Source organism: Ictidomys tridecemlineatus, chromosome 5 (assembly GCF_052094955.1).
Source record: "Ictidomys tridecemlineatus isolate mIctTri1 chromosome 5, mIctTri1.hap1, whole genome shotgun sequence".
Lineage (NCBI taxonomy): Eukaryota > Metazoa > Chordata > Mammalia > Rodentia > Sciuridae > Ictidomys > Ictidomys tridecemlineatus.
Window position 1 is genome coordinate 80,887,679 of NC_135481.1, and position 22,602 is coordinate 80,910,280.

Consider the following 22,602-nt stretch of genomic DNA (forward strand, 5'->3'; position numbering starts at 1 on the left):
CTAGGCAAGTGCTCTATAACTGAGCCACAACCCCAGCCCCTTAAAACTAATTTCAATGTGCCAATGTCTCATAGAGGAATAATTTTATAAACAAATCTATTAGATTGAGAATATATTTACAAAGACATTAGCTACCATTTTTGAAGGCCATTAAAGAAAGTACATAGAGAAAAGGATGTTAAATTTTGCATCAGTGATGTAATTTGCAAAGTGATCATTACTTTTGTTATTCTTAGTTAGCAAATGTTCATAAAACCAACCTGGAAAGATACAGCATTAGTGAAAGGGGAATGCTGTTACCTCTCCTACTTTCTTTCTGTAATCTGTACAATGGAAAATGAAGTACCTGTAAGTTAGCAACATACTTGGGTTGCAGTCACTGACATACTTGGAATTTACAGACACTTCACAGAATGGCTAGTGATTATGCCTCTAGTTGGTAAAATAGCTAGCTGATTAGTCCCGGCAGAAATGACATATCCCAAGCCGGAACTACTGTCATGCCATGGTAATGGGAAATAAATTCTTTAAGATCAGAAACAATGTCAGCTGTATTTAAAATGACACTGGAAACCACGTTGTAATGGACAATTGTGCAGAGGTGAGCAGAGACTAAAACGAGATAATAGGATTTTAAAAATTTGATTTTATTGGTTCTTTCCTCTATTTGCATTTTTCATCAGGATAACCTCTGCCTGTAAATTCTACACTGGAAATTTTTTTCTCCTTCAATTTATTCTGTGTGTCTGGGTTGATTGAAAGGCAATAAAAGCCTAGCCTTCGAAAGCCTGAATGGGTTGACAGAATTTTTGGTCTCTCTGAAAATTCATCTATTGATTTGACAAGACAGTTATACTTTACGCAGCTTGGAATACTGTAGTCATCATTTCAAGACAACACAAAGCTGAAGCAAGCTTCAGGAGAATTACTGATTTGTCCAGACACCTGGAACATCTCTGAATCTCAGATTGGAAGAGAGATCCAGATGGCATCTAGTATGTCCACACTCATCTGGGAGAAAGGGCAGCTCCTCATTGATGAGTTTAGTGTATACTCTTAGAAATCTTCGGAGAAGGACCACTAATACATGACTACCTAGGTGCACCTTCATGCTGAACCTCTCCTGGTAGGGTTAAAACTCAACGCTTACAGAAAGCCTTTTGGTCAAGAAAGAGCTGGAGTCTTGTGATAACATTTCATATATCCTTAGCAATCTCTGAGAAATCATGAAACTGTGCCACAAGGCAAGGTATCGGCAAATACCATAATTTTTAGAAAGAGTGTCAAGGGAGCTGGAGATGTAGCACAGTGGTGGAGTAGTGTTATGGTTGGATGTGAAGTGTCCCCCAAAAGCTCTCATGTGAGACAATGCAAGAAGGTTCAGAGGAGAAATGATTGGTTTGTGAGAGTCTTAACCCAATAAGAGAGTTCATCCCCTGATAGGGATTAACTGAGTGGTAACTGAAGTGGTAGGGTGTGGCTGGAGGAGGTGGGAATTAGGGCGCAGCTTTGGTGTAGATATTTGTATCTGGAGAGTGGAGTCTCTCTCTCTCTCTGCTTCCTGTTCACTGCGATGTGAGCTGTTTCCCTCAGCCACCCTCTACCACCCTCTCCCAACATGATGTTCAGCTTTACCTTGAGCCCCGAGGAATGGAGCTGACCTTCTATGGATTAAGACCTTTGAAACCATGAGTCCTCAAATAATTTTTTCCTTTTCTATAGTTGTTCTGATCAGATCCTTTAGTCACAGCAGCAAAAAAGCTGACTAAAACAAGTAGTGCTTACCTAGCATGCACAAGGTCTTGGATTTGGTCCCAAGTCATCATCACAAAAAAAAAAAAAAAACATACAAATGAATGGGGTGAGGGAGAAAAAGAAAGGAAAGAGGGAAGGTCCCAAAATGTTAATATCTAATAAACACTTTTGAGATAATTTAGAGAGAAAATGGTGATCACCAGAGATTGATATGAAGTCATGAAGAATAAGTGAAGCTGACATGACAGCCTCTTGTTTCCTGAAAGGAATCCTCAACTGAACATGAAAGGGAATACTGCTGATCTGGTACATTTCAATTGTGATAAGTCATTGATAAAAATTCACAATATCCTTGTAGGTGGGATGGAGAAAATGAAGTCAGATCACGGTACAGTTATTTGAATTCATAGCTATTTCAATGGTCACATCTAAAAGACACTGATGTCAGCTTGCAGGATCTCTAGCAGTATGGAGCTTCTGTCAACATCCTGCCCCCACCCCAACACATCATTTGTACCTCAGAAGAAGAGAAATCATGAAATTCAATTAAACCACAATTTATTGAGTGGCAACTATATGCAGCATATTGTGCTAGGTCCTGGGGGGAGAAAGCAGAATAAGAAAGTCCCCAGTATCTAATGGTATTATTGAAAAGAAGAAGGCATTTGAAGTCAAGATCTAGATAACTCTCTCAGCCATGCCATTTACTGTATTTGTGACTTTAGAACAGTCAATTCACATTTCTGTACTTCGATTTTACTTAACTTCAAAATTGGGAAAATAGAGATAATTTCCAGAAATAATTATTGTGATCTACATATGAAATTATATGAAAGTACTTTACAAAATGGAGAGAAGATGGAGTTTCTGTCATCTCACTTGATCTGTAGGAAGTCTTTGGGTCATATACTATTAATAACTTCATTTTATAGATAACAATACTGAGGTACAGTGTAATACTGAGTGTAAGTAGCACCTAAAGATGCTATTTTAGCACAGGGGAGAAGGAATAGTTTTATTTACGTGTATAAGGGGAAATGAAAAAAGAAGCTATATTTGATAGTTAGAATTTTTCAGGTGGCAAAAAGACATTTTAGGAAAAGAAAATAGCATTGTCAAAACCAGAGCCATGTGAATAGGCAAACATATTTCAAGAAAAGTGATTGGATGGGTATGATTAGAACACTTTGGTTAGAGTTCCAGGAAAGAGTGTTGCAGATGGTGGTAGGAAAGTTAAGCTGGGGTCAGATTCTAAAACATGTTGGCACTGTGATCCATTGATGACCCATTAACGACATAGCAGTGGAGAAGCGAATGATAGCTCTGAGACTTCAGGAAGATACTTAAGGGAGTAGTTCATAGGATAGAATGGAGAAGTAAAGTCTCTTGGAAAGTAATTTGGAAATTTCCCACAATAGCTCTGGAAAAACGCATTAAGCTGGAAGAATGAAAACAGAAGCAGGTGGATTCAGGCCATCTTGGCAATGCATTCACAGGAGTAAGTAAGCAAGAGGGAAAGATGAGCTTCTTAGTATTGTGGACTTCATTGAAGAATTAAACCAAAAACTAAAATTCCAAATGACTGAAATAGTAAGTAATAATTCCCTGCTGGTCTGCTATGGTGTTGAGATCGTTACTATACACATTCAATCAAGACCAAGTTTGCATATAAAGAGATTTCAATTTTTAAATTTAGCTAGTTGTGGTTTTGACATTGGAAATTCTAGTGATGCACACCTAAGTGAACAGGAAGGAGGGATCAGGTGCCACTGAAAAGAACTGTCTTGACGACAGATATAATTTTAAAATATTAGCTATACTATTTCTAACAAATATTTGCTGATAAAACCATTTTAGAAGATTATCCTTATCTGCATGAGGAGATCAAAATGCAAATCTTAGTTTTGTATTTCTGCAGTGTAGGAGTTGTATTTTGCCACAAGACTTCAATATGTATTAACACTAGATGGATAAATGAGATGAAGAAATGAGGTGGAAGGAAAAGGCTATTGTATCTGTAAAGATGTGTTGACTTAGTTTCTTAATAAGTACTGAAGATGACATATTAAATAGGATTTTGTAATTTGAGATCAATGGATAAACTTTAAGGATTCAAGAACCTACAGATGCAAAATAAATTTACCTTGGGAGGGTCTCTGTAGATTTCATCAAATCTTTAAAGGGATCTATGACATTCCAAATGAAACAAATCACGATTAAGATTATGTGTGCACCTTACCCCACAGAACAGATACAATTATGAATTTTAAAAATGAACTCAAGTAGTCTCCAATTTAAAAGACACCCTTGTTTGTGTTTAGAGAAGGCAAAAGAATTTCCTTTGGCTCATTTGCCCCTTTGAGTTTATTGGATTTGTTACTTCATGTCTAGATATAGCTATTCTTAAAACTGAGGCTTATCAGCAATCCTAATAAACCAGTGAACCTACCAATTATTTTTATGATTCTTTATATCATAAGGAGGCCGGATAGAATTTCAGAAGTCATTTAGTTCAACACTTAGCTACAGGCAAATCCATATCTGAATCATCCCAGATGGGGACTGTTTATTTTGAAGAATCCTGAGTTCCCTCATCCTCCCTTAGTAATCTGAGCATGTGTCAGAACAGGAACTCCCAGCATTTCCTGATTTTCCCTGTGCAAAGAGTTCAGAGACATTCTCCGCACTGTGTAAAACACGACAGAGATTTTTCTCTCTCTTTGTCTGTTTCTCAGTCTAGGCTGCTGTACTATCATCAGAGTTAGGACATTAGAATGTGTGGGGACAAATATTTCAGAAATGACAGTGCTGCTGGTGGGCATTTAAGAGTAGATTAGGAAACTGCAAGTCCCACACCAAAGGAAACTATCCTCCAAAGACAGGAGCTAAGGAGGCGACCCAATTAGTCTCCGCTTCTATAATTTCCCTGATTGCATATCTCCTTGTACCCCATGTGCTACACCTAGTGAGTTCCCCCAGCCATAGACCTAATCAGGAAGGCAGAATAGGGATGGGAGGCAATTTAAATGGGAGCTGTGTTAGGCTAAGATATGTACCCAACAATGAGACCCAAACAACAGGGAAGCCCCTAAGGCATAAGCAGTGGCTGGACCAGATAACATGCTACCCTGGATTTCAAAGCAAATGAGGACAGAAACAACCCAATGTCAGCTCATAGTTAGGAAACTTCATTAGAGAGGGCAACTTTCCTGAGGACTGGGGTGTAGCAAACTAAGCCTCAACAGTTGACACTCTGTAATAGATGGAGACTGGGGCTGGGGATGTGGCTCAAGCGGTAGCGCGCTCGTCTGGCATGCGTGCGGCCCGGGTTCGATCCTCAGCACCACATGCAAACAAAGATGTTGTGTCTGCCGAGAACTAAAAAATAAAAATATTAAAAAAAAAAAAAAAAAAAGAACTTGCTCTAAAAAAAAAAAAAAAATAGATGGAGACTGGCATTTCTCTGGCTAAGAGTCTTAGTTACATGGTACAGGTTGAGTATCCCTTATCTGAAGTGCTTGGGACCAGAAGTGTTTCAAATTACAGTCCTTCTGTCCCCAGATTTTGGAATATTTGTATATCCATAAGGAGATATCTTGGAGATGGGAACCGAGTTTAAACATGAAATTCATTTATATTTCTTAGACACCTTATACACACAGCCTGAAGGCAGTTATATATGATATTTTTAGTGCATTTGTGTTTTGACTACAACCTGTCACATGGGGTCAGGTGTGGAATTTTCTACTTGTAGCATTATGATAGTGTTAAAAAGTTTCAGACTTTGGAGCATTTCAGATTTCCAGCTTAGGGATGTTCAGCCTTTGTGGGAACAGGTATGAGTCCCAGGAAGGAAGGTAAATCCTTGGGGGGGCGTTGTAATCAACAAGTGTGGCTATATCAGTGCAATGGGATTTAGTGAGCCACAAGGGGAAGGTTTTAATCAGGCAAGAAGTTTTTCTTTTAAAAATTTAAATTCAATAATTTTTCAAATACTGATGTCCATCTCATCCTGAGCTCATCTTTGGACTTAATTAAGCAGTGAAGAGAGGGGTTAAAATGCTAGAATCTAATGGCATGGATTCAATCTTGGCACCACGGCTCATGATTGTCATCCCAGCAACTTAGGTAGTTGAGGCAGGAGGATTGCAAGTTGGAGGATAGCCTCAGCAACTTATCAACCTGTGTCAAAATAAAAACAAAAAGAGCTGGAGGTGAAGCTCAGTGGTAGTGCCATTGGGTTCAATCCCCAGTATTGCAAAAAATCAATCAATCAATATTGCATGAATTCGATTTTGACTCCTCACTAGCTACCTAAAAGTTATGACCATGGGAAAGCATTCTGTCTATTAAGGCCTCAGTTTCACTATATGGAAAATGAGAAAAACAATGCATAAAGGAGGCTTTCAAATAATAATGTTCTGTGGATTAAAAAAAATAAATATAAAATGGTTGGCACAGTACCTGACACAGGGTCAATGCTCAGTAAGTGGTATTTTTGTTTCTGTGATTACTGTCAGTGGTAACAGCAACAGATAAAATGATGAAGAACTTTCTAAAGGTTCATGTACCAAAATCACGGGAGAAAATGGAGAGAAGTATAGTGACCTGCACTGAGCTAGGCTTACCATCTTGGATCTTTAAGGGAAAAAGAGAGATGCACACAATAGTAATAAATTAGGGTGAATATTGGGACAGAGAAATTATCTTCACTGTTTCCTTTTATTTGTGTTTATTGTGTGGTGGCGGGATGATTACCAGTTTTATTGGAATGTTTTATAAGCTGCTAGATTTACTTACTGAGAATGAACAGATAAGTAGGGATGTTATTCAGTTGTGTATGTCACGGGTTCTCATCAGTTTTTCTACCAAATTTCAGACAAGGTTAATTAATGAGAGATGTTCGTTCACTGAGAAGGAGGAGGGGACAAGTCATATCTGTTGGGTGATTCATCTTATTGGGGGACAGTGGATGAATCAATTCTTGTAGGCAGCCATTCTGGGGAGAGGAATAAGGCACTAGGTGGGGGCTTTCATGGTATCTTGGGAAAGACTTTTGAATAGGGTATGGTAGAGGAGTATGGGTACTTTAACATTATATGATTTGATGGGTTCTGCAATAGCTCCCAAATCTTTTCCAATACTGTTTGTTCAAGGTTGTGCATTTTAATATTTTATTTCTTTAAGGCCACCTTTATAGCAAGATATCTTTAATCCTAAACTGAAATTGCTTCAGAAACATTTTTATGCCATTTGTTTCTTCCCTTCTTACTCACTACTCATAGGTGATATGTTAGCTGTGTAGAGAGGCCTTCTGTGACCCTCCTATCTAAAGTGGTCTCTCTCTGGCCCCTACCAGCCACTCCTTCACTTTACCTGACTTCACTCCACATAGTAGTGTAGCCTAGTTGTTAAGTACATGGGGTGTGGATTGAGACTCCCCAAATTCAAGTTCTGTCTTCTTTAATGTGGCTCCTAAAATCTGGGATGCAAAGAATGCCTCGTTCTAGCATAAATATGCTAATCGTCCTCTCTAGCATTAGTTTCTTATTCTGTGAAGTGGAACCAATAAAAGCATTTTCCTCTAGGACTGTTGTGATGCTTAGTATCTGTAAACTATATCATGCCCAACATATTGTCAGGCCCTAGAGCTCACCTGTTGTTACTTTGGTACTCATTATTCTTTGAGATCACCTTCTTTATTAATTGATTTATTATAGTCCATCTCCCCCAATAGAATGTAAGGGGGAAACATTTTTTCATATTTTTATTGATGCATTATAGGTGTACATAATGGTGGGCTTTGTAAGAGGAAAACTTTTTTTATGAAAGCAAAAACATTATTCTTCAATGCTGGATTTTTAGGATCTGGAACAAGTCCCATAGTGGGAATTAAATGAATCTTTGCTGAATGAATGAAGTATCAGTCTCTAAGATCTTCATTTGTCTGATCAGGTCTAGCAGCAAAATCAACTTTGCTGAGATGCCCATATGGCAAATCAAACACAAAATACTTGGTCTCTTTCATAGACCCAAACTGTTTCTTCATATTACTTCTTTATCCACATAGCCTTTTTTTCGGGGGGGGGGGTACCAATGATTGAACCCAGGGTATTTAACACTGAGCCAAAACTCCAGCCCTGTTCTATATTTTATTTAGAGACAGGGTCTCAATAATTTGTTTAGGGCCTTGCTAAGTTGCTCAGGCTGGCTTTGAACTCGAGATCCTCCTGCCTTAGCCTCTTGAGACCCTGAAATTACAGATATGTGCCTCTGCACCTGACCAGTTCTACTCTTGCAGACCAAAAATTCTGAAGAGCTTTGCGATTTCTAGCTTGTAGTATAAACAGAATTTAAAAAATTACATTATCGAATGATATTGAATTATACTAACTATTGCATTTTAAAACCTGCTCCTCCTATGATATACCCCCACAAACCAGTAAAACCCAGAAAAGGTGAAGAAACAATGCTGAGAGACAGAAAAGTAAGAGTTGAAAGAAAATATATGGCTCCTAAAATCTGGGATGCAAAGAATGCCTCATTCTAGCATAAAAGTAACAATAATCTCCACATCTGTAGTCTGTTTATAGAATCCTAAACTGGCTAATGCTACACAGTTAACAACTAATAAATGCATAGTGTTCAGCAAGGCAGGGAAATACAAAGTGGTCCTAAGGATGAGGTCTGTTTTCTTTCCCCCATACATTGCTTTGCAACTAGCCTCCATAGGGTGAATTGCAGCAGGCGGCAGGCGCAGGTGGAACTGCCCTGGATGCCTCTTTGCTTCACACCCTGGAAAGGTCAAGGTTGCACCACATGTGCCTTTCAGACTGTAGGACAGCTCAGCTAAAGGTCATCCTTGGAAGGGCCCGCTTTCCCACCTCCTTTCTTTCTTTCATTTTTTTCCCCTTTTTTTTCTGAAGAATTAATGTCAAAGAAAGTGCCTGACTCTGACTTTATACAGCTGCTAGTTTCCTGATGACTTATATGAATGTTTCAATGCCTGATGTTAACAGCTGTTTTTACCCTTGACAATGCTATGGTCACCCTAAAGAACTGAGTTATCAGGAGTTCTAAAGTCCCAAACTGGGAAAGGTCATGCTGGCCACATCAATGATACATTCTGTTTCTGTTTGCCATCCTACAGACAATAAATATTGCTTGAGATTGGTTGGTGTGCTGTAAAATTGATAAGATTCAGGTTGCCAAAGGCATTTCATAGGTCTTAATTTATGTTGCTATAGTAACTGGAATGTTGGAATTCCTTGAGATTAGAGGGCTTTTATATCTTTAACCTTAAAATGATAATAATGTAGATTATGACTCCAGACTTGGTCTCTGCTTGTGAGGAACATATACTCTGTATGTTGTGTATTCCGTGTATGCTAACGTATGACTGCTGTTCAATTACTGTAATTTCAGAATGAAAGTTTCTAACACCCAACCTGATTTTCCTATCTGTGTGTACAGATATCAGCAGCCAAGATGCTCCTAAGCTGAACAGTCTTTCCCTAACGAGAAAGGGAGAATTAGAAGGGGAAAGTGAGAGAAGTAGAACTTTCATAAGCAACAGTTCTAGAATACTCCTTTTAAGGACTGATATGAATTTGGGTCACCTTCTCCATCAAAGTGAATTTCTTGCAGGTGCTGAAGCACTTGGCGTGTTATTAACCAGCGTTTTAAGAAAAGACACGACCCTGGGGCATTTAGTGCATCAGCAATGTCTGAAGTGATAAGGAGGTATAAAGTGATAAGGAGGTATAAAGAAGCCCTACTTTGAGACAGGAAAGATGACTAGGAACCCTATGGGCTGGTCAAGGTCACATGTGTTAATTATACAGACCCAAGGCATCTGGAAAACTCAATGCAAATTAGCTCAGATTGGTCTGAAACAGAAATGTCTCCCCTCTCCAAACCCAGCTTACCTTATATCCTGACGATTTGATGTGCACGCCACGTTTGGTCAGAGTAGATTTCATTCGGATGAAAAAGGAACGCTCAAGGGTGTTGTCAGTGGTTAGCAGGCTGGGGCTGGTGGACTCCACTGAGGAATACAAAAATACATACACACGTGATTTAGAGCTCTCCACAGCCCTTCACAGCTACTGCTCAGGTGCAATCCTTGAGTTCACTAAAAATAAATGACTGATGGGTGCTAAGAGTGTAGTAATCAATTTACCTCATTTAGAGAATGTTTACTTTGCAGAAAATAAAAAAGAAAAATTAATGTGTCTAAAGTAGCTTCTTTCCTGTCTCTAGCTAGAGATTTTTTTCAAGTCTTTTAACTTGCAGCAGCTCCTTAAGTGGGTTCCAATGGTAAGTAATTGTAGCTCACTTTGAGACTCAGTTGAGTCCTGTGCAGAGAGGACTGCCAGGAAAAAGAAGGGCCCTGTAGATTTATGGGGTCAACCAAGAGATGCTTCTGATGAGGGGTCAGAACCACAAAGCCTCCCAGATTGGAGAGCCACATCCTGACCAATGTCCTTGTCCTCCTGAGTTGGTTTTCTTCATTGTGGGGACAAGAAACCCAAGTTCTTCTCAACTGACTCCAGACAGAGGGATGAGAATGGGATGTACCGAGGACAGAAATAAAAACTACTCACGATATCAATTTCTCATTCCTGTCACAATGGCATCTTGCCCCTGGCCCTTACCCATATAGGCAGGGGTCTCTTTTTTCACTTCTCTGCTTCTGATATGAGAAAATAGGTTTCTTCTCTTAAACAAAATACCTAATTGTTCCTTTCATATGTTTTTAGAGTAAGTAGAAAATCTGTAGACTTATGAAACTTAAAAGTGGTAGCTTAAAATCTTGCTGATCTAAGCACACCTTCATGCAAAAGGATCAGAAGGCAGCATAAGTTTGTTTTCTTAAAAATAAGCTTCTAAGGTATTTTATGAATTTAGGTCTCTTCCTGCAAATAAAATAATTGCGGGGGGTGGGGGTGGGGGTGGGGGGGGCGTTAAAGCCTAAAAAAATACTCAAATTCTACTCTTCTTAAATATTAAAGTTTTTCTTATTCAAAAGGAAAAAATGATGTAGAACAACAATGAAGGTTTTTTTAAGTAGCCCTAAGCTAACACTAATTTTCTCTGGAATGGAGGTAAAGAAATACAGTTAATTAAGAGATTTAAGAACTAAGTATATGTAAAAATGGCTACTAAAATAGATAAAAATGGTAAAACAAGCTTTTAAATTTTAGATTATGAAATGTAATTCATGTATTTCTAAGAGTACATAATGTCTATTTGTCATATTAAACTTGATGCTCAGATGAAGAAATGAGAGCTACTCTAATAACAGAAACCTTGCTATTTGTGGTCTGGGGCTTTTCTTGTATCATTCTTAATAAGACTCTATATTCCTACATTTGTGGCATTTCTATTCTGGGGCGATGGTACCATTGACAAGCATCCCTTTCTTATGTGTCTCAAGATTTTCTTTCTTTTCTTTTCTTTTTTTTTTTTTTTTGTTTTAGAGAGCATGGATCTGATGTCATTTTAAATGTACAGCTTTTTATCACTCGAGGGAAAAGCAGAGCCATGTTATATTTAGTACTTTCATTTCTTCTGATTAAATATGAATTACTATGAAATTTTTCTCATCATCTAACACGCCATAATACGCCAACAGCTTTTTAATACACTATATAAGCACAAACTTCTGCTCTAAGAGTTTAATTTGCCCCTCTAATCCAATCACATCAACCTTATTTCTCTTATCAGAGATTCCCATTTTGAATTAAATGAGCTCATTAGTTTTAATCAAAAGCAGAGAGATCAAAACTTAAACGTAAATGCTTTAGATCAGAACTGTCAGTCAGCCGTGCAGTTCTATTTTACTAAAACACAAGATCAGAGACCCTTAGAACCAATTTTTTCTCGTAAGGGATGCCGAGAGCTTGAAGATGCTATATCCTTTTTTTTTTTTTCCTCCCAAGGACAGATTATACATTTAAGGTTAGACTTAATTTATAGCAGTTTTTTCATCCTGGTGGAAATGGAAAAGTATGCCAATCTACTGTTGTCCCTTTCACATTTATTGGCACTGGTCCTCAGAGACTTGAACTAACGTGAAGCCATCAGAATCCCCACCACAAACAGCGTTCAAAATTCAGTTCTGTTCAGCAAGATCGTGTTTGCAATAGCTGAGGACAAATGAAACTTCCCAGAGAAGTGAAATATGTTTTAGGGCCAGGGTCCTGGAGACCCTGACCTAGTCAGGAAGGAATTGCCTATAACTGTAGAAGGGAGGGTAATTCAGACATCATGAGAAATCACTACTGTTTTCAGAAAACAGTGTATAGGAGAGACCACCACAAGGGCACCTCCAGCTGGGTGAAGACACAAGATTTGCAAGAGCCGTGGAGCCAAACACTGACTCCTGCCCCAGCGGAGGCGGGAGTACAGCACCCCACCATGCGGTGCAATGATAATTGCCTAAACATGCAGGGCAGCGTTAATTACACCGGGGACAACTGGTGTGCAAGGAATGCTAAGGTCAGGTTTTGCCCCAGTGAAGCTGAGATTTATAATCTAAACTAGTCTTCAAACTTTAAGAGCAGGGGTGGGAGAGTTGAGTCAGTGAGAGGGAGACAGACAAGCTAGAAAACAGCCTGATTTCTGATGATGATTTCCACTTTAATTCTTCATGATTTCTAGTTCTGAGGACAAAGGCAGAAGTAACCTGCCATGCCATTCCTTTCAAAGGGACATGTGATGAACTCATTCGCAGCGTATACACACACAACCATGCCATGTTTCCACAGGGGCTGGTAAATGTACTTGGTTTATTCCAACTGTGACCATGGTGTCTCTGCACATGACAGGCAAGAGCAGCTGCTTCAGGAAAGATCCTTTCTGACGGTCTCAGGTGAGAGGTACATTGTAATGAAGGTTCTGTTGGGAGAGAGCCAAGGCAGCATAGCCATGGTGGCCACACCAGAGTGTGGTGCTGAATAGAGAGGGGCACGTGAGGAAGAGACAAAGAGAGGACAGAGTAGTGACAGAAGTCTCCCTGGGACCCATCCTCTCTAGAGACAGTGGCACCAGTTTATGTCTGAGATGCATTTTAGAGTGCTTTCTAGATATGAAATTGTTTTCTGTCAACTTTTAGAGAGTGGCCATGAATCCCACATGCTCTGATAAAGAAATTTGGAATTCAGAGAAGTTTTATCTGCTGCCCAAGACCCAGGAGACATCTGTAGTAAAGCTGGATTAAGTGGTCAAAGCTCAGTCATGCCTAGTTTCAACCTATGAATTATAAACCAGGAGCTGGAAAACAAAAGTAAGACCCATGCAACTAAAAACTAAATAAAGAAATATAAAGTACTCTCTTTTGTTGAATCTCCAGGGGCTCAACTTTTTAATAAATCTAAATCGCCTCAGTTCTTGAAATGTCAGTTTTTGCATAGTTTATAAAATTTATAGAAGAATTTATAGCAAAAGGGGTAATAATTTTTATGTTGGCAAATGCCATCAACCATCATGTGAAATCATTACCTGTGTCATTCCACATCTGTTTGTGAATCTGTAACTGGTGGTGAAGTTGCTGTTCTCATTACTATTAGGTAGGGGCAGGAAGAGGTATAAGAGGTGGAAGGAGGAGGTAGATGACTGAGAACTATCTAGTTCTTTCTAGGCTGGAACTAGGGCCAGGGCCATTCTGAACACTGTCAACTCTCTTTCGGGGTCTCTCCAAGAGCATGAGGCCAAAGCAGAAAAAGGACCTTTCTTTTTAGTATATTCCAAATGTTTTCAGTGTAGTTCTAGAATCAGAACCCTCAAATTGTCAACAAATCCTGAGTGTTGCAGGAGAGAAAAAAAAAGATTTTTTTTTTTTTTTTGGTAGAGGATGACCAGCATGCATTTATTTTATTTATTTATTTTTATATGGTGCTAAGGATCAAACCTAGTGTCTTACACATGCTAGACAAGTGGTCTACCACTGAGCTACAGCCCCAGAGGCGTCCCCCTCCAGTTATTTTGTAGTACTGGGGATTGATCCCAGAGGCATCCTATCACTGAGCTACATTCCACACATCTCATATCATCTCATATCCTTCCTATTTTTTATTTTGAGAGAAGGGCTCACTAAATTGCCCAGGCTGGCCTTGAACTTGTGATTCTCTTGCCTCAGCTTCCTGAGTCATTGGGATTATAAGCATGCACCACTACACCTCACAGGAAGAAAAAAATTAAATTTTAAGAAATGCTCCCCCTTAATAGTGAGTAAAATATTTTTCTTTTTAAAGGAGAAATGGAGTTGGGATAAGTCCTTAAGATATGAAGTTGAATATAGTCATCTCTAAGTATTCATAAGGAATTGGTTCCAGAACCCCCACAGATACCCAAATTCTTAGATGCTCAAGTTCCTTATGGAAAATGGTATAGCATTTGCATATAATCTATGTGTATTCTCCTGTATACTTATAGTACTAGAAAATGTAAGCACTACATAAAGAGTTTATCATCAACTGTATTGTTTAGGGAATAATGACAAGAAAAAAGTCTGCACATATTCATACAGACACAATTTATTTTTAATATTTTTGATCAGCAGTTGGTTGAATCTGCAGATGCAGAACCTAAGCATATGAAGGGTCAACTGTATATTCTTGTTCCCACTTTATTGTCTAAACAAATCTTTTCAAATCTTTTTGAGATGTTCTGTGCACACAGGACAATCCAAAGTGCAAACACCCAAATTGACTTTCTGCGACAAAGGTGATACTGTTTCATTTTGCAATTATTTTGATAAAGCCAAGTTGTTTCATTGGCAAACGCAGCTAGGTTTGTTAGAAGCTGATGCATTTTAGGAATTTAAAATGAATATGTGTCCACTGAAATTTGATGAAGTTACTGTTTTTCTCACACAAATTTTCCTTTTAGTTGAGGGGAATGCCCTTCTGCAGTCACTTTGAATTGGGGCTGCTCATATGATTTGCTTCAGCCAAAGGAATAGGAGCAAAAGTCACATGTCATTTTTAGGTGGAATTTTCAAGAGCCAGTCATGATGTGCCACTTTCTTTTTCCCTCTGCCCCAAGACTTAACATTTTAGGTTGTGACTGCTCCACCAATCTGAGTCTGAGAAGACACTGAGGAGCAGAACCCCTTGCCAACCCTCAAAGAAATAAATCTTTGTTATAATTTTGGGATTTTTTTTATTGTTGCATAACCTAGTCCATACTGACTAATAAAAATACTAAATATTTGTTAAAATATTTTTAAAAAGTCAGTATGTGGCCCAAGATCTTCCATACAATCAATGACAGAGCATGAATATGAAAAATGTTTATCTGACCAAAGAATGTTGACAATATACTGTTCTTATAGTTATTTATATGCTTCTTTTATCTCCATTTAATCTTATGTTAGATATGTGAGGGAGCTGGACTGATATAAGTCTAACTATGGTCTCCTATAGCACCTAGTATGGTTCACTGTATGAATGTATTATAGATACATACATATATTTCCTAAACAATACAGTGTAACAATTATATATTACATATGCACACACATAAAATTTTGAGTGTATATTATATATCCATTTATATGGCGAGGGATATATGTTCAATACATAATATTCACTAAACATTAACTATTATAAGATCTTCTCAATCTAGTTTCCCAATAGCAGACCAAACATGGTAAAAATAAATCCTTTCTCACAGAACTGTTCCAGTGGATTTTATGTTTATCCAGCAGATATCTGGTTTTAAAAATACCACAAATGTTTCAGAAGACTTCCTTCCAAAAGGTGAAACTATTTCCTCTCTTCTCAAGTGAGTATGGGCTAGACATGGTGACTTCCTTCAAATAAATAGCACATGGTGGAATTGACAGTGTACAGTCCAGACTAGTCATTCTCTCCTTGCATTCTCTGTGGTCATTCATTCTGATGGAAGCCAGCTGCCATGTTGTGATAATACTCAAGCAGCCCTATGGAGAGGCCAATGTAGTAGGAATGGAAGCTTCTTGCTAACAGTCATATTAGTGAATTTAGAAGAGAATCATTCAGCCCCAGTTTAGCCCTTCAATGACTATGACCTGGCTGCCATCTTGATTGGTACCCTACAAACAGACCCTGAGCCAGAACTAGCCAGATAAGCCACTCCTTGCTTTCTGACCAACAGAAAGATACCTGTGTAAGATGCCTTTGTTCTTTTTAAGTTATTAATATTTGGGATAATTTATTACATATTAGTAAATGACTAACCTAACAACTACCTGTAACTTTTTCTGGAAAAATCATAGCCTTGTTTTGATTGAGAACCATATAAATAGGTAAAGTTTATGAGCTTGATCCAGTAGGTCAGTATCTGGCAAATTCACATGTGTAAGGAAAATGAAAAACAGTACTGATTTTTATAAGCAGGGTCTGTATTTCTAAGTCCTCTATTTTTTTTCAATAGGTTGTTTGCAAAAGGTGCTATCCACAGTGTCACCCACAAGATTGTGAGAGAGGAAAAGCAGGGATGATGACTTGTCTTTGTTGTATCTCTTTCTTGCTCCTCCCTAGGCTCCTTCATCCTCCCCAAGTGTCTAGGATTGTGTCTAATGTAAGTCACATCAGCTACACATGTTGAAATAAAGTAACATTCAGATGCTTTCTTTTAAGACAGATTATGCACTTAACCCCTGCCACTCTCTCACATAAACAATATCTTCTTCCACGAGTTTTTTTTCTTTTTTTGAGGGGAGGGAGTCATTATGTTCTTGTATTCATGTTGAAGAAAGTGTTTTCTGCAAACTGTTCTGAGAGCCATGGGCCAGTGGATGTGGTAGTTAAAAGAAGATAGGCTCCATCTTCCCCTGAACTAGAGAATGCTTTGTTCTCTGTCTTTGGAGAATTGATTTGCATCCCACTGGCCTGTCTTCTACCACGTGAGGGCAACTCCGAAGGGAAGGGGGTAACGGCCCTTAGGATCCGTGGCCACTGGTGGTGGCCTCCCATTTTCTGTGCTCACAAGTTATGCCATCCTTACAAACAATGCAGTGGCAACCGTGCTGCTCTGCCTCAGCAGCCAGACTGCCTCAGCTCCAAGCTCGCTCTGGGGTGGGACAAAAAAGCCCGATTTATTGAATCTCATTAGGGCTGATTCCTGTTCCCACCCAGTCATGAGTCTTCAGCTTTGTTTAGAAACTTGTGAATCATTAACTGAAAATCCAGAGCATAGCTGTGAAAATAATTGTGGTTCAATAATGATGTAATAAACGTCTTTTAAAGTGCATTAAAAATAATCTGTCAAAAAAAAAAGAGGAAAAATAATAATAGTCTGCCACCCATGCCACTTGTCAGGATAAACTCCCTGGCCTTGTGTGGCCTGTCTTTGATGAGAATCATAATGCATAAGGTTGCCTTTCAGGTTTCCAGCTCCTGGCAGGGGTTACTACTTGGTGTGGCTGTCCCCCGAGGGAGAGGAGAGCATTCAGTGGCTGCCTGCTGCTCCGCAGTTGGTGTTTGGATGATACCACTCTGGGGAAATATACACAGTGTCAGAGTCAAGCTGCTACCAGTGGGTGTTTCTATACACAACTACTAAGCAACAAGAAAGTTCAAGGGGAAAAACCTGAATATTGTAAAGATCGCCTTAGAGAGTACATGATATCCAGTATGACCCATTCTGTGCAGGCTGTGCACTCCCAAGGATGTGCCATATGAATACTGCAAGGAAATATTTTAAATCTTATTGGAAACTCCCTATAAATGTTGCCACTTGAGGGAATCTATTCTGGAAGAAAAATATAGCATGTCCTCCTGGGATGCAGCGTGGATTCCATTACGAATATTGCGTACGGGATCGAGTGTGGCAATGCTTTTATCACGACTATAAAGTGGTTACGAGCCAATTCTTCATATAAAACATACTCAATAACACTGAGGTTTTCTTCCCCTTTTCTGGTTCTTTCTTTTATTTCCTTCCTTCCTTTTCTTTCCTTTCTCTTTCCTTTCTTTATGACAAACATGATGTCAGACAAAGGGCATTCGGACTTGGTCTTCGTAGTACAATACAAAAATAATACATAAACACCTTTGTGAAGGCAGCTCAAAACCCCATGTTTTCCATTAAAAAGTCATGTTCAATCTTCACTGTTGATAGAACTGAATAGCTAACACAGAGAACATTGTATATCAGAAAGGTCAATAGTTATTATGAGCTACAAATATATTTTTTTCCATCCTTCAGGCTGTTTAGCGCATATCACAGCATGAGCAGCTGTCTCCTTTAATGCTTTTAAAATTAGAATCCCAAAGAAGAAGAAAAAATTATGGTTGCAATGATTGCTCTTTGCTTTTGTAAGTTTACTTTAATATACTATTTTATATACATGAATCTTCCATGCAGCCTATCCATGGGCAGTAACTGGTCACCAGTATCCAGTTGAACTGCCATGTTTGTTTTCTTAGCATTCTGGCCAGATCTCCATGTCAGGCACAGATGTTGTCCCCATACTATATTTAAAAACCGAGTTATATAGAGGAATCTGGTTACAGAGGCAGTTGCAAATGCACACATATGCATTCTGCCTTTCCCTTGCTTTAAAGCTCTATTAGGAATGAGAACAATACCATGTGATGAGAACACAGCTATAGAGCGCCGAGTGAAAAATCAGGCAGTGAATCAAACCACTATTAAGCATAGTCTCACTCTCCATGTGCAGGCATGTGGTCTGAGAGTGCACTTTTTAATAAATTTTTTTAAAGGTTGATCTTCTGCCTGTCCCTGGAACTTCTCGTCATTCCTCAGCACTGGCCATAAAAGACAGTGTTGGCATTTTAAATATATGTAAGCATTCATCGAATATTTTATTATAGCTTACTTATTCTTTGTTCAGCTATTTAAATTAAATACTTAGTGAGTATACTGGCGAGGACCATTTGTAACAGTGCTTACATTTTGGGAAAGGAGCAGAAATACAGTAATTTCAGGTACTGGCTAATGAAATAAAGAAGAGCACTGCAGAGTAAGGGGCGAGAGACTAATGAGGGGGCACATTTTGGTTGGGTGGTCCCAGGGGCTTCTCTGATAAGATGGCATCTCAGAAGAGACCCAGTCATGTGTATATGTGGGTGAATGTTTTGTACACATTACCATGCTTATGGTTCACATTGTAATTTTACGATTCTAGCTTGGTAAAGGAATTTGCAGAAGACTGTTATGCAGATAGATATGGACTAGCAACACAATGAAATTCTAGACGTGCTACTTTTTGAACTTTTGTTCAAATTAAATTATTTGGCTTCAGTACATGACTTAACATGTAGGAAACCAAGGGAAGAGTTCATGATCAAACAGCCTGCCCAGTGCCTCTTACACATACCCAGTGGCATTTGAAATTCTTTGGAAATCTCTAGAGAAAGAAGCTTCCAAAGAAAAGTGGGATAAGGACTGAATAAATACATGGTGCATTTTGGTGGTGAAAATAAAGACACCCAATTATGTTTCTGAATGAGAGGTCAGAGCTTAGAGTTATCCATGGTGGATATGCTTACTGAAGAATTTCAGTCCTAAGGAATATTTAATCAGTAACAGAATGAGAGCTGAGCCTCTGAAATGAGAGGGTAGGGGAAAGGGAGAGAATAGGAGAAAGAAAGAGAGGAGTTGGAGGGAGAGAGACAGGAGTGCGATGGGAATGGTTCAACAACTTACTGTCAATAAAGGTTGTTTGCTAAGATAAAGGAAGTGGGAGAAGGAGGTTTGGGGAGTGGGAAAAATAGTTATGAAATAGCCTACTTGGGAAACCAAATATGATCAATAGAAAATACATACTAAGATTGCATAGTAGCTATAAGTTACATAGCCTCTCAAGGCTATGTAACTTTCAGGTGTTCCACAATAAAAATGGTTTTGTGGTTTCAGAGGACGGGTTCAGGCAGTGAAGTTATTCTAGAAATGACGGCCAGCACAACTGGAATGAAAGAAAGTCAATGGAGTGAGAAACTCCAAAGGGGCAGAGTGGTGAGCTGGGGACTTGAAAAGATGGCAGGATTTCAGAGTGGTGACACCGGGGAGGGTAGTCAATAGGAGTTTATTCAGACTGGTTTCTTAGAATGTTATTCACTGCTTTTTAAAAAATGTGTATTTATAATATAAATAAATACATACACAAACACATATATAGTATGTTCACAGAAAAATTTGAAAACGTGAAATATAAGGTAATGAAACTATCCCTAATCTTAACACCTACTATAGTCACTATTCATACTAATTTATTTTCTTGAAGCCTTATTTATCAATTGTTTAAATGTTTATTTCAAAATTAGGAGCATATCTGTATTTACCATGATTTTTAATTATAAAAAGGTCACAGCTCATTGTGTGGTAATAGCTATATTTTATTAGACACTGTTAAGGTAATAAATGGATATTGGGGCTCTTGAGGCCTTAGATGCAAACCAGCATTTGAAAGAAAAATTTTAAAGAACATTAAAGTATCTTCATGTATCCATGTCATTACATTACTTTCAAAATACACCATTTTTAGTGGATATATAATATTCCACTGCATGGTGAAAAATTCTTTGAAATTAATCTTTTTCAGCTTTGTTATCATTTGTTAGGATAGGTTTCTTGAAACAGTATGTCTAGGCATAAACTTTTAAAAATCTCTTAGTACGTGGACACAAATTGATTTCCAGAGAACTTGTGCTATATCACTTTGCATATAGATTAAGGATATTAAGTTTCGAATATTTCTTGTAAAATCTCCCTATTTATTTGCCTTTTACTTCTGCTTATGGTGCTTATAAGTACTCACATGTTTTACAATTTTACGTAGAGGAGTCTACATATTTTTCCCTTTGAAACTTATTTTTTAAACATGAACATTTGGGATCTTGAAAGGAAGCCTGGTTACAGTCCTGATCTGATCATGCCAATGGGTGGCTAAAGGTAAGCTGAAGAATGATTTTTTTCTTGGAGTTTTGGCAGTTGAAGAACTAACTGTAGGTTGAATAGTTACCCCCAGGGAAGCCCTCATCCTGGCATGTGTTAGCTTCTTTGTGGAGAGGCTCTTGACAGGACTCAATGCCCCTGAAAGAAACTCAGTGAGTGAGGTGGGCGTTGACAATGACATTGAGGATGGGGAAAGAACACTTTTTTTTTTTTTAAGAGGAAGTTTTTAAATGATCTTAGGAAAATGGTATGGAAATGGTTATCAGGAGGAATTATGGGGCCCCTTCTCTTTATGCACAGGACTGACTCTGAACTGAGTGGGTAGACACTGGGGAGGGTTTCTTCAGAGCAGTGGCCTTGAAGGGAGAAAGGTTTCAATGAGGGTACAGAGGAGGAGTAGGGCTAGGGGTAGAAATGGTGGCTCCAAGAGTTTATTCCTTGTTAGCATTACTAGGTAAAACACAGGGCAGCCCTTTAATTTGAATTTCGGATAAACAATGAAGGATTTTTTAGTACGTTTCAAATATTGCATATAAATTTCATATTTGCCTGGGAATTCTGTATTTTTTGTCACTAAATCTGGCCATTCTTTTCCTAGAGGTACAGAGGAAGGGTTTTGGGTGATGGCAGTGATACAGAGTCAACCGGGGTTATGACAGAAGGGTCTAGAAAACTGCCTGAGACACCCGCGACACACTGGTGTGCTGGAGAGACTGCTGCATGGCTACAGCTTTCTCACTGTGGAGAAGTAAGCAATAAGTGAGAATTCAGGTGAAATTTATTATGATGTTGTAGCTTTTTCATATTTGCCTTGTAAGGGTGGGGTTTTAAAATGGCCAATTCTATTTTTCTGCTGAGTGAGTATGTATGTTCTGTAGATAGAGGTAAGCGTGGGTTGGCAGGTCTCCACAAATCTCCTGAAATGGTATCTTCTGCTAATTTATTTATTTTTTATTTATTTTTTTTCATACAGGAAGAGTTTGTTTGAGCAGCTAGAATATGTTGGTTTTACTAAGGCTGTATTCCAGCACATCTTGAAATGCTTATTTTTCAAATGTTTTTAGTTAGAAATACTGTATTAAATACATCATCAATAGAGACTTGAAGGTTATTTATTGGAAAGTATTCTTAGTAACATTATTTATACTTTGTAATTATTTAGAGAAGCCAGAGATGGGAGATAACCCGATAATCATCTTTATCTGCTATTTTGCTAATGAATATCTATTTTTGACATCTTTAATTAAACAAATTTTCCTTTGTCTCCTGATCTCAACAAATTTTAATGACCACTGTTTCTTTGTTCCATTGTGTGTGTGTGTGTGTTACTAGGGATTGAACCCAGGGCCTCACACATGCCAAGCAAGCACCTGGGCTTCATCCCCAGCTCTCACTGTTCCTCCTTAATACCTAAACAGTCTTCTCATCTTCGAGAAGTCGTTCTGCCTTCATATGAGGAAGACAGGGCTTCATCACTGGGATCTTCATCAGCTAATATATGTGTAGGTAGCATTTCCATATCTGAACTCCATGTTAGGTCATTTGTATATTTTTCTTCAAGGCTATGCATAATCTTCCCAGGTGGCGGGGATGAAAAAGCAGTCATTTTTTTTTTTTTTTTAACAAGCCCATTTACATACCTTCCCGTTAGTCTGGCCATAGAATTACCCTCTCTTCAATTAAAAAGAAGAAAAAAAAAAAGATAATGGCTGTTGCCTTTGGTGATGGGAAAAATGGGGGTAAAAACTGCAAAAAAAAAAAATGTTGACATCAATTACTACCTTTCCCCCCTGCTTCATGAGGCACAGTGTTTCCTCTAAATACATTTTCTGATGACACGAATTGATATTTTTTACCATCAACACTTCAATGTTATATCAGATGTCTCCTGGGTCTAAATTGTATTTGCTACAATGCCAAATAAGTATTTTTGAAACT

The 22,602-nt window shown here is 38.4% G+C and overlaps 1 protein-coding gene across 14 annotated transcripts in view; it reads right to left on the bottom strand.

The window, feature by feature from the left end:
• Positions 1-22,602, bottom strand: part of Npas3 (neuronal PAS domain protein 3) — an 836,745-nt gene that overhangs the window by 58,469 nt on the left and 755,674 nt on the right. For all 14 annotated transcript variants that reach the window (XM_040275944.2, XM_040275939.2, XM_040275937.2 and 11 more), the window contains one exon: positions 9,684-9,802. In XM_040275944.2, the coding sequence (XP_040131878.1) occupies positions 9,684-9,802 (119 nt within the window). The remainder of the gene's footprint in view (positions 1-9,683; positions 9,803-22,602) is intronic.